This window comes from Etheostoma cragini, chromosome 16, assembly GCF_013103735.1.
Source record: "Etheostoma cragini isolate CJK2018 chromosome 16, CSU_Ecrag_1.0, whole genome shotgun sequence".
NCBI lineage: Eukaryota > Metazoa > Chordata > Actinopteri > Perciformes > Percidae > Etheostoma > Etheostoma cragini.
Genome location: NC_048422.1, coordinates 22170116 through 22185654, shown reverse-complemented (window position 1 = coordinate 22185654; position 15539 = coordinate 22170116). Strand labels below are relative to the sequence as shown.

Sequence of the window (15539 nt, the reverse complement as noted above, 5' to 3'; positions counted from 1 at the left end):
CCCCCCCCCCCCTTCCCCCATCCGAAAGGCCGACTGGAAAGTACAGCAGGGCCAAAGTGAGCCTCGAACATCTGCTTGAAACTATCAATAAAAGGCTCAGGTGATACACACTAACTGTTTCTATCACTCAGGTGTGTTTGGTCTCACCTCTTTCCGTTATGAAATACCATAAAACGCCACGTCTTCCTCCCAATCAGGAGGGGAATTCTGCTGAATTCATTTTGGGTTTTATTTGTGTATCAAATTGATGAGTCTTCTTCCCACTCGGTGTTTAAGCGGGTGAATATGGATTAAGAGAAGATTTTCACGCTAAGATGCTCCTACCCTGCTTAATCCTGTTATATGTACGGGGCTACAATGTGTTGATTGTCACTAATACGTTTTGCGTGGGGGTTATTGTCAGAGCACCTCCATCAAAATTACGAGCACGAGCATTTTTTTTTTTAAAGCTAGACATTATTATTATTATTTTTTTAAATTTCCGCTTGAATGGTCTTCACCACCTTTACTATTACTGCCAGTTGAATGAAGAGAGAGAAAGAGAGACAAGTAGACATGCCTTTTATTTATTGTGAATTATTATTCATTAATTACTTAATACTTTATCAAAATTATTAGAGATCATATAAGATTATTCGGGCTTTTACTGGGATGGTGAGGAATACGAATCATTGTGTTTTAAGCCTTTTTATTCCTAATATTATTATTATTTAATTTTGGATCGTGCGCTGCTATTTGCTGGTGTATTATTAGCTTGGCAGTAGAATAGTTTTACCATTATTACAATTTGATCTCTGTTATTATTGTAGATGCTCGAATAATGTATTCTTATTAAATGAGAATGCTGTAATAACCCATTGTATTTATATTTATATTACCACTGATATGCGCATTTCTATCAGGCTCGTAGCCATCCTAGTTGAGGGGTGGGTTCTTTTTATTCCTAAAGAAGAGAACCTCGTGGAATTACCCCTTATTTGTGGTTTATTTATGAGGTTGAAATTCTTCATTTTGTGACTTTCTATGCACTAATTTGTTCCGGATTGGATTCTACAAGCAAGCTTTTGGATGCACCGATAATATTTATTAAAATGCTTTCAAATTGCCTTCAAAAAATCACAAATATGAAATAAAATAAATACTGATTAAATACTGGACCTTTGGCAGTGAGTCTCGGGATTATAGACATAAAATCTCGATTTAGAATCAAAATAATTACAATTATAATTTAATTAATTATAATATTGCGTTGTCCAGACCGGCAGGCTTTTGTGTTTTCATTATGTTTGGGCCTAAACTGAATGTTAATTTGGCTTTTGTTTAAAAAGATTTCACATGAATATTTGGTTCCATGCAGGCGCTTTGGCACTAAATGCGCGGGCTGTCTGCAGGGAATCTCGCCAAACGACCTGGTGCGCAAAGCCCGCAGCAAGGTGTTCCACCTCAACTGCTTCACCTGCATGGTGTGCAACAAGCAGCTGTCCACGGGAGAGGAGCTCTATGTCATAGACGAGAACAAGTTCGTGTGCAAAGAAGATTACTCGAGCTCCGGGGCCATCAATGAAGTCAACTTGAACTCAGGTAACCGACGCGATAATAAGCTGGGATGTGTGTGTGTTTTGTTTGCTGTTCGATATAGATAAGCAAAAGCAAAATCTTTTATTATCGCCATGTTGTGGTTGAATATTATATAGCCTAAATGCGTAATCTGCCTTTCAATGGACAAAAAAGACGAGGGTGGAGGCTTTAAATGTCCTGTAAGATTCTTTTTTTTTTTTTATTAAATGAACATTTCCATCAGTCCGTAGAGAGCATTTCACAACAACCTTGTCAAATGAATGGCTTCAATATTTACCTCCCAGGACAATGGCTTTCTATTATTGTGCGCCAGGATCCGCTGGGGATGCTGTTGTGTTAGTCCGGCCGTGTGTGCCGCACCTCTCTCCGCAGTCTATTCATCCTGATCGCACGCTCCCTTCTTCTTTACAGCCACATTATGGAAATAAGACGTGTTATCTGACATGAAAGTTATTTTCACATGTATTATGTCTATGTGTGCAAGTTGTTGCGTTGCCTTCAATGAGAAATAGTCAGTTACGTTGAATTTGTGCTACATTTTAAACTATGTCAGACATCAAATCTGCAAATTACAAATAAATAGGCCTACATAAAAAAAAAAAAAAATAGCATAAGCAACATAAAGAAAAGAAACATGTCCGCGTGCAGTAGGCCTACAAATCTAACCCGAGTGGCTTTTTCGTCTTCTATTAAAAAACAGAAATCTATAACATGTGTTGAACGCATATTTCCCTGTATCGCCGCTGTGCATGCCCAGGCCTAATCCCCCCCCCCCCCCCCCCCCCCCCCCCCCCCCCCCCCCCCCCCCCCCCCCATCCCCCCTAACATGTCGGATCGTGACCCTCGTCCTGTTGGTTCTCCCCTCAGTGTCGTCGTGTACAGATAGGAGTTTATCGCCGGATCTGCAGGACCCGACACAGGACGACATAAAGGAGACGGACAATTCCACGTCCTCAGATAAGGAAACGAACAATATTGAGAACGAGGAGCAGAACTCTGGGACCAAACGGCGGGGGCCCCGGACCACCATCAAGGCCAAGCAGCTGGAGACGTTAAAGGCCGCGTTCGTCGCCACGCCGAAACCGACCCGGCACATCCGGGAACAGCTGGCCCAGGAAACGGGACTAAACATGCGAGTCATCCAGGTACAGATCAGCTGTTTGTGTTTGTGTGGGCTCAGTGGGGCTGAACGAGGGAGGGTCTGCAGAGACAAAGACAAATCACAGAGAAATGACCGGATTAGAAATCGGTGACATCACTCCAGTTACTAATTGAAGGCCTCGTCATCAGAGCAGGGTCCAGACGTGATGTGGGATCTGTTAGCAGCAAATCCATCCACAGTGACATTTCCCACCATGCATTCTGTATGGGGATGGTTGTTCTTTTGTTACATTTGACCGACATTTCTCAAACAATAAGTTATAATAGAAAGGATTTTTGGCTGTTGTTAATTTGCATTTAAATTTCTACCAAAAGTTTCCCACATTTATCTGGAAGCATTGTGTTTTATTTTCCCACAATTCTGTTTTTAAAAGACCAAATTTAATTTTTATTGTATTCAATTTTGAACTTGTGGAATTCCTACTCCGTTTTGATGCTTTTATTTAATGCTCTAGGTAAAATAATTACTCTCTCTTACTTAAAAAAGAGAGAGAGATAGTTTTCAAATGTCACTATTTTTTCTATTCCTGTAATTTGCATCCAATTCCCACGCTGCTGTATCTATATCTGCAGGCGTTCATTTATGCTCAGAAATTAACATCTAGTAATCCAAATCACTGATGCATTGATATAATAAATCCTATGTATTTTTCTTTTTCTTTTAAGAAAATCATGTACTTTATGCAGACGGCCCTTTATTTCAGTAATCAAATGTGTTATACAGCCAGAAAATTAGTGAAAGGTGAGTCTAGTTTATGCCAAAGGCGAGAGGAATCCGATGCACAAACATGTTCTGCAGGATAACGCAAGCATAACACACTGTTTTGGACCCTTTCTCTGTCTGTCTTTTCACCCCCCCCCCCCACACACACACACACACTGGGTGCAGACTGTGTCAGGATGATTAGCACCATCTCTGCCAACTGTGATGTGGCTTTTTGTGCACTCACTGTAATTATCGCTGATTTCACAGATTTACATACCACCCTCCCCTTTCCCACCACTCTGCTCTTACTCACTTCCAGCCTGTTCCCATCGCTTATTAGAGCAGACCAGGGCCTCACCACCACCTCATCTATATCATATACTGCAGGCTGCTGCGTGTGTGTGTGTGTGTGTGTGAGAGAGAGAGAGAGCTGCATCAACAGAGCTCAATCAAACAGTCAATAAATCAATCAGTCAATCAGGCAGTCAGGCAGTCCATCCCTCCGTCCGTGATCCCGCCCCTGTGTTGCTCGGAGCCAAAATGGAGTCTCTGTTTCGTCATCTTCCTCCTCCTCGTTCACTGTGTGTTAAATACCATTGCTCTCAACACGGGGAGCCCTGTGAGCCACGCAGCTTCTCCAGCATGTGCATGTAATCCCTAAACAACGCTCTCTCGAGGGGAGCGAGAGCATTTCCATAAAAATGTACCCTACAGTTAGACGATTGTTCTCAATAAGCAGGTGTCGCCTTTGCCGCTGGAGCACATAGAACAGAGCCTAAGTGGTTTTAGGTGTTTTGTGTGTGTGTTTTTGTTAATCTGCAGCACAGTGGGATTTTGCCGCTGGTGTAGCCTGGCTGGGGTGAGCATATATCATTATGCAGCAGTGAAACAAGATGTGTTATGTGCTTCTAATGCAGACATTCTTCCATATGGTGTGTAGTGAAATCCTCCTTTGTTCCTCTTCAAAGACAGTTTATCTAACGTTAGTGATAAGGCTTTTTATACTCTGATTTGTGGCTTTGACAGTTTACTTTAACTTGTGCATTAGGTTCTGTGTTGGGGTACATTTAAATTGCAACAGGAAAAGGAAAATTCAGGGTCCGGTTTATAAGATTCTGATATTCAGCCATAGATAAGACACGACATTTCATTTTTATGTATTCCCTTACTTCTTAAGTTGGTATTTGGTCATTTGTGCTTTTCAAATCTATATTGTAACATTTCTATTATATGATTAAAAGAGTGGTGTTAGTTAAATGATCAAAACCTTTGTAGTTAGTGATACTGTACTGAAATATCCCTAAATTTGGTCAGTTTTACCCTTTTCTGTGAACTGTAAGTGCTTTTAGTTTAACTTTTAACCCGTGGATTTTTTTTATAGTCATTTTAATGCCGAGATCCCAGAATGTAAACCTCAATTACTGCTAATGGAAATAATCTAAATATTGGGTGGTGATGGGTGGGGGAGATCTGGGTTTAAGTCCCACTGCGATACATCAACCAATGTGTGTCTGGGCGAGACACTGAACTCCTAGTTGCTCCATAGGTGTATGACCTCTGATATATACAGCAGTTGTTAGGCACTTTGGATAAAAACGTCATCTAAATGACTTGTAATGTAATCTAAATAATGGTTAATGAGCTGTCACATAATTAGGGTGATTATAAAAAATATAACAGTGCATTTGAATTGTAGCTCCAACACAAACTCTGTAACAACAATGAGCATGAAATTAAACAGATCAGGGAAATTATCTAAAATGATCAGGATCCAAATGAATAATAATATTGATGCCTCTTTGCAACAGACTGAATCTTGTTGTGATTAGAGTCTTAAACAACGACGTGGTTTATACTCTTGGCGTGGCGTATTCGAGGAGTGGAGTAGTGGCGATCTGAAGCAAAAGCTGAAACCCTTTTAACTGGGCTCCTGTGTGTCTGGTTGGATGCAGGTGTGGTTCCAGAACAGAAGATCCAAAGAGCGACGAATGAAGCAGCTGAGTGCTCTGGGGGCCCGGCGGCACGCCTTCTTCCGGGGCCCGAGGAGGATGAGGCCCCTGGGAGGCAGGCTGGAGGATCCTGACATTTTAGGACCCGGGGCCTACGGCTACTACGGAGGTAAGGGATAAAGGATTTGCTTCTGCCAATGTATGCAACTAACACAAATGAAGTCCTGCACCTTTATCTGCATCCAGTGCCTAAAATGGGCCGGTACCGAGCAGTTCTTAGTACCAGCAATTCTGAATTTTGTCCACATGAGTACCCTTACTTTGAATTGTTATTTACAGTATTATTAATAGGTTGATATTTATGGATGATGTGTGCCTTATTCTTGCTGCTTTAGCACAATCATTTCCCAGTTTAGATCAATGAAGTTCATCTATCTATCCATCTATCTATCTATCTATCTATCTATCTATCTATCTATCTATCTATCTATCTATCTATCTATCTATCTATCTATCTATCTATCTATCTATCTATCTATCTATCTATGTAAAATCAGACAGTCAGGACCCCCATCTAGCCAGAATACAATGCTCTTTTGTGTCATAAGTATATTTTCAGACATTGCATAGATGCAACTGTGGGAGTGGTAGTCTAAGAAAGGCTTCTTAGATCAAATAGTCGACTACTCAGGGTCACAACTACAAGACATGCTGTACGTATGATAATAAATATATCACATGCATTGTTGATCTTGTCATGGAACTGCTCAAATAGGGTAGTGGCACCTTTCTTCTGGTCCAATCCTGGCAAGTGTAATAATCTCTATGCTGGTTTCATTCTCTCTTGAAACAAATGTGATATTGCGTAGCTTAATTGCAACCTTGATCAACACGGCTGGTAGTTATTGTGTAAGGCTGCAGGGAGATTACATAAAGGTTGGTCTTTATCTACGGCAGATGTCACCTCTAGGTGGTTTGTTTGGACATCGTGGTGCGCATGATTTCTTTAATCTATTCATCTTTTGTTGAAAGATACAACATACTGTATAATCAGTCCTTGATTTGACTCTAACCTTGGGGACTATTCAGTCAGTCCTGTATGTTCCAGGAGAATTTCACTTTGGAGACAGAAATACATAAGTAAAGATTTTGAATGCTCACAATAAGCATTTACCTGCCTAACTGTCACATAATGCCACTTGGTATGAATGTGAGAGCGGAACAGATGTATCCAATCACACCACAGCATGGTGGGCACTCTTCAGTCAAGCATAAAAGCTCAATAGACACAGTTCATCTTGATTTACCTAAACCTTTTCAGAACAGAGTGCAAATCTGGGATAAATAAAACACATAGAGCTGGAACGATTAATCAATTAGTTGTCAACTATTCTATTAATCAGCAACTATTTTGATTAATTGGTTTAAATTGTTTTTTGGGGGGGGGGAAGTCAAATTTTGCAAAGATTTCAGCATATTAAATGTGAACGTTTTCTAGTTTCTTCCGTCCTAGAAGACAATAAATTGCATGTCTTTCAGTTCTGGACCAACACAAGACATTTGAGGATGTCGTCTTGGACTTTGACATTTTACACCATTTTCGGACATTTTACAGACCAAACAACTGATCAATAACATAATCAACACATTAATCGCCAATGAAAAAAATCGTTAATTGCCGGCCTAAGCACAACACCAGTATATATGAGATTCTGCAGATGAAATGTGTGAGTCTTACGTGTGAATAAAGATGAAAGCGGGCCTTATGGCCATTGAAGATAACAGCATTTGATTAAAAAAAACTCACGTCTTGAACGTCATTCTATTTCTGAAGACGATGCTAATTTCCTCCTTGAAAATAAATGTGCTATATCTCCAACAAGTTATTGTAAGACTTCTTTTCAAGGAAAGTAACACATTAGGAGTAGAGTCATTAAAAGTAGTTTTGATTAATTTTTCAAAGTGTTAAAGGAAAAAACAGAGGCTTTGGAATAATGATTTAAGGATAAAGCTCAAAGATACATATTCGGAAGGTATAAAAATACACTGACATGACGTTCCTTTCAAAATTTATTTCTTAAACTTTATGGTCAACTATAGCTATACCCTTTTTAGCAGTAAAGATGAAATTCTTAAGGCTGACTCCGATGGGGTGGAGACATGTAGAGGTGAAACTCATTCACTGACCTGGACATTGCAAATTAAAACAAGTATTTGTAGCGCTGACCTGGAGCACAGAACGCCTTTAAAAAAACGGATGGAATTTTAATTGGACAGAAGAATTTGTGTTGGATTTTGTCAAATATTTGGAGCTATTCAATTGTGAAAGTATCTTTCAATTGCATGCTGCAGATAAGGTGCGCCTGGTTTGTTGTTTTCCTCATGTGAAAATGAATTGCTGATGAAATGATAAGCTGTTTTCTTAACACTCTTGTTTTCTTGTTTAATCACGTGGGCTTGAGCACAATGTGATCTCCAGTCGGGTGTAAATCAATATTCCTTCAAAACGCTTGTCAAGACCGCTTGACTAAAAGAAAAAAAATCTGGATTGTAGGGTAACGATGTTGGCCATAGATAAGGGAATAAATCAGATGCACCTGTCATGTATATCAGCAGTTTGTTTTTAATGGACAGGCTGAAAGCCGTGGTTGCTGTACAGCTCCTGTACATCTACCTGAATGGCCCGGGCATTGAGTCTATTATAAACTGGAGCCGCCAAGGCTGCCACGCAGAGAGTGGGAGGGGAAAACGGAGGACAAAACCTTCATCCCTCACTCACATCTCTCTTGCTTTCTTTGCACGCTGCTTTTCACACCCTTTTGTGCCACAGCAGCAGCACAGGCCAGTCTGCTCGCCTTTATCTGAGCCCGCTGCTTCCTTCTGCTCCTCTGCTGCTGCTTAGAGCGACGAACGCCTGTGTGTGGTGTGTTGCGTCTGTATGTGTGAGTGTAATTATAGTTTGCAGAGCCAATCCCCACCCCCATCACACACACACACACACACACACACACGCACACACGCACCGCAGGCCACATCACAAACCCGTTGTTTATTCTCGAGGTCGGCCAACCTAGCAGAGGCCTGTTTGTGAGATCAAATAATTAGCTTGTTTCCGAAAGTCGTGTCAGCTGTTATTGTTTCTCTTGACGATTTCCAAAAAAAAGCCACATGCAGCAGCAAATAAAGGCAGTTGTTCTAATTAGGCAACATATTTCTTGATATGGAACCTGTTAGTTCCCGCTTGTGCCTGTTCAAACTGAAATAAGAGTGAGAGGAACATCTGGTGCGAGTGGTGAAATGTAAGTGCAACATCTGGGGCAGCGGGAGAAAGTCTGCATCGATCGCATTTCATGGTGGTGTGGAAACAGAATGGATTTAATGTAACTGAGGTAATTTGGAGCAGAGGGGGCAGGGTGTAGATTTGGAAGGAGACTATAGGTGGCAGGTGGAGGTTTGCAATTGTTAATGCATGCAAATTCTGTGCAAAGTAATTGGCTACATGTGGAGGGGATGGACCCTTTATAAACAGTTCTGACAGGTTTCCTTCTCATAAACAACTCAAGAGATAGTTTTAGGGAATATCACCTTTAAACAATCAGTTTTTTTGTTTTTAGATTTTTTGTAAGATCATTTTTTGGGCATTTTAGACCTTTATTTGTATAGGACTGCTGAAGATATGAAGGGGTAGAGAGAGGGGGGAATGACATGCAGAGCACCACTGTGCAGTCAGATTGATAAACAGCAGCTGTGGAGATATAATGTTCTGGTTTTTGATTTAAGGAATATTTTGGCTTTCTTGCAGAGAGTTTGAGGAGAAGAACGACACCACTCTCAGCCCTGTGTTGAATATAAAACTGCAGCCAGAAGCTGGTTAGCTTAGCTTAGCATAACGACTGGAAACGGCAAAACACCAAGCTTGGCTCTGTCCAAAGGTAACACATTTGCTGTATCTTGGAATATAAACCCCTGTAAAAAACTACAACTTTTCATTTTTATACTTCTATTTTTGTACGGATTAAACAAATGAGAATGAGTCCTTGTGCTAAGCTAACTGGTTGCTGGTTGTAGCTTTATATTTAACAGGCAAATATGAGATACAACAAGAACATACAACAGGCATACAGGGCTGCTCTGAGAGACTGCAACAGGAGCTCAGCTGCTCGTTGTTTTGCTTTTGTCCAAATGTTTACTGGATGGATCTCAAAGTGGTTTGGCACTCAGGACTGGATTCATCTGAGCACTGCATGGAAATAATAAGGGTTGGTTCACCCAAATTACAAAAAAAGGTTAGTCTCGCTTTGCTAGAACCTCCTGTACAGGGCTGTGGAGGAGGGTCTGGCTAGTCCACACAGCATCCCGTGATGGGAGAAAAACGTTAATTTCTTTAAACCAATCACACTTGTCCTGGGCGGCGCTAAACTCTGCACGGTGACTCTGCTAAATGGCCTCTGGAAGGAACTTGTTTTGGTGGAACATGTGTACATTCATAAGGTTGTTTAAGTCGTACAACAGAAATCTCCGATTGGACAGATAGTCCAGCTAGCTGTCTGGATTTACCCTGCAGAGATCTGAGGAGCAGGTAACCGTAGTCCTCAGAAATCCACCAGAGTTTAGAGTACCAACACAAAGAAAGCGGAAAGGAACGGACATTGGCGAAGGCAGGAATTTCCTTGGCACCGGAGCAATCCCGGAAGTGGAACATTGTAGATATAGACCATCTAAAGCTAGATTCTTACCTCTAGTCCAATTGAAAGGAAGCAAATGACTTTGTTTGGTGCTGACAGCGTTACAAAAAGCTTCTCTGTTATTCTGGATCCACAGTACAACCTGTAAGCAATTGTCATCTGAACTACCAAAGAAATAGTCCCTATATACACTATTAACAGTTCATTAATTATCCAGAAGGGACATTGTTTGTGAAAATACATTTTCAGTATCTAATTATTCAAAGCTGGCAGCACCAGAGATTCCTTTCACTACCGTTGGATTGGTTATGGAGGCAGAAATCATTCAGTTCAGTTCAGTCACTTCATCACCCCAGATGGGAAGTGCAAGATAGACCAAGACAACGATACAAAAACAAAATACAATTTTTTTTTTCCTGTTCAAACAATATACAGAACGCTATTTTACGCAGCTCTACAGCAGAAATCTCTAGTTTTTACTCTTGAACCGGGCTCCTCTGATGGCCTGAGGGTTGTTTTCAAACTCAATCATAGAGACAAATATCTCAAAACCTTTCTGCATAGTTTGATATAACTACATGTATGTCACTGAATCAGGTTTTTTAAATATTCTGCAACCTTTTAACCCTTTTTCATGAATCCTGGTTGTAATGGACAGCATTGAGGATCCATTTAGAGACTCAGTACATTCATAAACAACAAATGATATTGACTTCATGCTAGAGGAATAATATGAATATACATAGAGACCTCAAACATTAGTCGGGGGCCCAAACCTCTCAGAGGCGTGAACTTGTCAGTCATTGTTAGAGGTTAGAGAGACAATAATTGTAAATCCGAGTGTGTGCTGGAAATTTTATGTGTGAAAGCAAGGCATTTGGCTTGTATTCTGTCATTATTGTGGCAGTTTTTCAACACCGCAAAATATGTTAGACATGAATGGCATCAGTCATGAATCAAGCTTTGTTCAAATATTTCAAACCTGAAGTTAAGGTTTCAATTTATAATGATAATACATATTTAAGTGAGTTATATTACAGACATTCACGTTCTTCAGAGGATGAATCCTTTGGACTTTGCTGATCCCCTGACTGTTTGTGCGCCATGTACTGTAGGAAAATTGTAGAGACTAAAGAAGCCTTCGGTCCTGCTCAGTGCATATGAGTTTCGGTTAGTTTAGTTTAGTTTAGTCACACAATATTTACAACATAAAGGCTTTGATACACGGTAAGACATTGTGCAAGGGAGGTTAGAAGCCAAGAAGAGGCTCATATAGAGAACACTAGTTACACGGAGCAGCAGTGTAAATTAGAAAAGTGTATGAAACGGGATGAATTCCAGTAAGATCTTTGTGTCATGTGTGTGGATATATGCATGACATCATTGAATGTAGACCCCAACAGAGAAGTTCCCAATGCTTTGCTGACATACAAACAGACATGATGTGTTTCTGATAGAGAACAGTTTGGTCTTACTGATGATCTTTGTGACGCTGCACAATTGTTCTCACTGTAAAGATTATAAATAGAGAAAGGGTAAACCTGTCACTGCCGCGACTGACTCTACTCGTGGAAAACTATTGATGATCCAGCTCTGTGCCTGTGGACAGAAACACAGCAGCAAGGGCCGCTGGAGCTATAATGCTAGATTCCGCGCTGAAACGATTACTAAATCTGTTGATTAGTCAGTCGTCCAACAATTATTTTGATGGTTTCTGCTTTTTCCCTCCAGTTTGTATTGCTGTATATTGAATATGTTTGGGTTTTTGACTCTAGCTAAGCTGTTTAAGAAAAAACTCAAATTGCGATTTTTCTGCCGGATATTGCGATTCCGATTCAATTTGCGATAGCTTTGTTAACTAAAGTGTAGCTAAAGCTCAATATTTACAGTTAAAACATGACATGGATCATTAGAACATCTTGAGACACATTAAAACTGATATTATTATCATACCATTATCATGTTATCATACGAATATAACATAACAATGCTATATTCTTATGCACAGATGAGAACATAGATATAAATGCCAGAAAATAAGTGATTTTATAAAACATGGGACATTGAACAGGCAAACACAGAACACATATCACAAAAGTTAAAGTTATAATAATAAAAAACAATTCCAAAAAAAAATTTGCAGTACCTGTTAACTGAATTTTGTGATACGCCTCAGTTCCACAGCAACATCTCCGCACATATTACACCTTCAACCGTCATGTTAAATACAGTAATAAACACTGAAAATAGGACATTTTTGCTAACAATCTGTAAAATGTAACATAAATTACATGTATCTTATGAAAAAACAGCAGTAAATATAATAATAAAAAATAAATAAAACAAGTTCTACCAAATGTTACACCAACATTCAACTAAATGTTGCATATTTGATTAATCGCGGTCTTCATGATTAGCCAATCACATTCTTTCAAATCTCGATTTTGAATTGAAAACAATTCATTTTTCAGCCTTAGTTTGGATTGTGGGTCGGACAAAAGAGACAATGTGACATGTCAAGATGTCCCTGGGGGCTTTGGGGAAATTGTGATGGGCATCTTGCAATATTTAATTATACTTTATGGACCAAACGATTAATCAATTAATCAAGAATAACCTTTGTCAGATTAGCTGATAAGAAAAACAACTGTTATCTGCAGCCCCAGTTGAATTGCCTGCTGGGAATAATTGGAGCGTGATGTTTCTCAGGAAATAGCCACAGCCCGGTGAGGTATACAGGAGAGGGATGTTGCTGGAAGCTGCAGCCGACATGACGCAGAGAGATGCAGTCGACAGGACCTGGCAGCGCTGCGGGGGGGGCTAGAATCTCATTTTAGAGTTCCTCATCCAAATCGCGAAGTTTCAGCAGGGAAATCCATTGACGTGCACGCACGGCTGCGAGCGGAATAAGGGGGGGAGATGAATGCAGTGTGTAAAACGCAAGTGAACTGAGGTGAAGAAGTGTGGAGTTGTTTATACACTCAAATGAGGCTGTTGGAGACCGGTTGGTTGAAACCTGACGTGATCAATTTCACCACTTAGGCATAGGGGCGGGGGTGTGTGGAAAGTCGCACACACAGGACCGTGGACAGTCGCTGTGGGGAACTATGTATATTTAGAGTCTTTGATAGTAAGTCTAACCCCGTGTGTTCCCCTGTCTCTTCTCAGAATACCAAGGTGACTATTATGGACCAGGGAGTAACTACGACTTCTTCCCCCACGGCCCTCCATCCTCGCAGGCTCAGTCTCCAGCCGAGTCTCTCTACGTCCTGGGCTCTGGACCCGGAGCCATGGAGGGATCAGGGCACCACCCGTCAGACGACCAAAGGTTCACGGACATGATCTCCCACGCGGAAACCCCCAGTCCGGAGCCGGGCTTACCGAGCTCCCTGCAGCCTGTCCCGGGGGAGGCTTACGGGGGCGGACCCAGTCCTCCTTTCTCCTTGGCTAGTAACTCCAGCTACAGCGCTCCGATGTCCCACCAAGGCCAGGAGATGGGTGAAACCACAGCCTGGTAAAGGACAAACCACAGGGACCATTCCTAGGCTGGATGTCAGCCTAGTTAATTCAGGAGATGAATAAAATAAAACACACATTGTGGAGTGAAAAATTCAGCTGACATTTTTACGGAGGACTTTTTAAAATCACGGACTGATTTTCACAATAATTGACGAACTGAAGGAAATGGAATCAAGAATGGGACAGGCTGCTGGAAAAAGTAATATTTGCTGCCCCGTGTACTCTCCAAAGCATATCCCTTCTTGGATTACTGGACTTGAATTATTTAATTAAAAAAAAGGCAAGAATTTGCGATTCCACCCAGCAAAAATGCTTCTCACCTTTCCCTTGATATAACAAAGGTATCTTCTAAAGCTCTACGAGCACATTAGAGAGAAATGCCAATGGGAGCGTCTTTGGTTCTCTTCCTTTCTCACCACATTGGTTTGTTTTTGTTAAAACGTTGCTTTAAAACATTCCGTTTTTTTTCTTTCTGTTCATTGTTAAGTTGCCGCTCTACCCTCAAACTTAAAAAGACAAAGGAACAGGTTTTAATACACGCTTCGATGTTCATATACAAACACGTATGTGGCAATTGAGACACAGTTAGTCAAAACTGTCGCTTTAAACATTCTTCTCAGTGAGACCTGTCAAATCAAAGGCTGCTTCTTCATAGAAACTGTACACACACACACACACACACACACACACACACGCACAACTCTGACATTGACAACTCACACATGTCAGTTTTGAGTCCATTAATGCAAAAAAAGTATTCTTGACCATAGCTCAAAAGAAGGATGTCTATACTATTATTCAAAACACGGACACAATTATGCAGACACTTGTACTCACTCAAGCGCATGCATATACTCACACACACACTCACACACACACACACACACACACACACACACACACACACACACACACACAGCCGACCCTGATAGTTCTGCTCAGCAGACTGCTTCACCTGACCTTCCTTTTGTTACTGTCCCTTTAAAAAAAACATGTTTTAATGGAAATGATTTTCAAAAGAACATTGAACCCATAATGGAGAATCTACTTCAACAGCTGAGGTCTCCTTTCTCTAAAGAGAGAAAACAAAAGAGGGGGCAGACAACATCTGTGACATTGCCTCTGTCGGCTCTGAAGCACTCATTGCCATCTAGTGGCCTTAAGACACCCTGAATTAAAAATCAGCTGTGTGTTTGGGAACAGCTCTGTGCCGAAGAGGACACATTCATGTTGTTTTTCCTCTAAATACTGACAATAATACATACTTCTGCAGCTTCAACTGTCATTCGGTCCTCAATTTGAAAAGGCAGCCTTTGTGGAACTACAGTAAAAGAAACACAAATATGTTTACCTCTACTTATGATAACGCTTCTGAAAGGACACATACCAGGTTAGCTGATAGGATTCAAAACAACCCCCCCCCATAACTCTTTTAAATCCATCTCGTCTCTCAGCTCTTGTTTCGTCACACACAACAACGTCTTAAGCTAAACTCATCCAACACAAAATGTATTATCTCTACTTGAAATATTGTTTTGAGATTATTTGCGTTTCTTTTTGGACATTGTATAAGATCTAGAGAGAGTGTGTCTTATTTCTGATGTATTGAGATATTCTTGGATACAAAAGTGTGTGTGTGTATGTATGTGTGTGTGTGTGCGTGTGTGAGCTTGAGCGCTTGTGGATGTGCGTATGCGTGCTCATGTGCGTGCGTGTGTGTGCATTTAAATGGGGGAAAATGGGCAAGGCTGTATTATTTCTATGTAAATAGCACTGGTAATAAAACCTTCTCTTACAACTTGAAGATCTGGCTTTCTTTGTAAGCTTCATCACACAGTCGATCGTTTGTTTCTTTAGTTTCTAGGGGTGGGAAGTAACGTAGTACATTTACTAGAACAAGTACTGTGCTCAGGTCCAGTCTGTCGGATTATATATATATAT

At 40.7% G+C, this 15539-nt stretch overlaps 1 protein-coding gene across 1 annotated transcript in view; it reads left to right on the top strand.

The window, feature by feature from the left end:
• Window positions 1-15396, top strand: part of lhx5 (LIM homeobox 5) — a 17195-nt gene extending 1799 nt beyond the window's left edge. The window contains exons 2-5 of the mRNA XM_034896154.1: window positions 1358-1581; window positions 2446-2723; window positions 5398-5563; window positions 13248-15396. Of these exons, the coding sequence (XP_034752045.1) occupies window positions 1358-1581; window positions 2446-2723; window positions 5398-5563; window positions 13248-13597 (1018 nt within the window). The 3' untranslated portion in view covers window positions 13598-15396. The remainder of the gene's footprint in view (window positions 1-1357; window positions 1582-2445; window positions 2724-5397; window positions 5564-13247) is intronic.
• The last annotated feature ends 143 nt before the right edge of the window (window positions 15397-15539 follow it).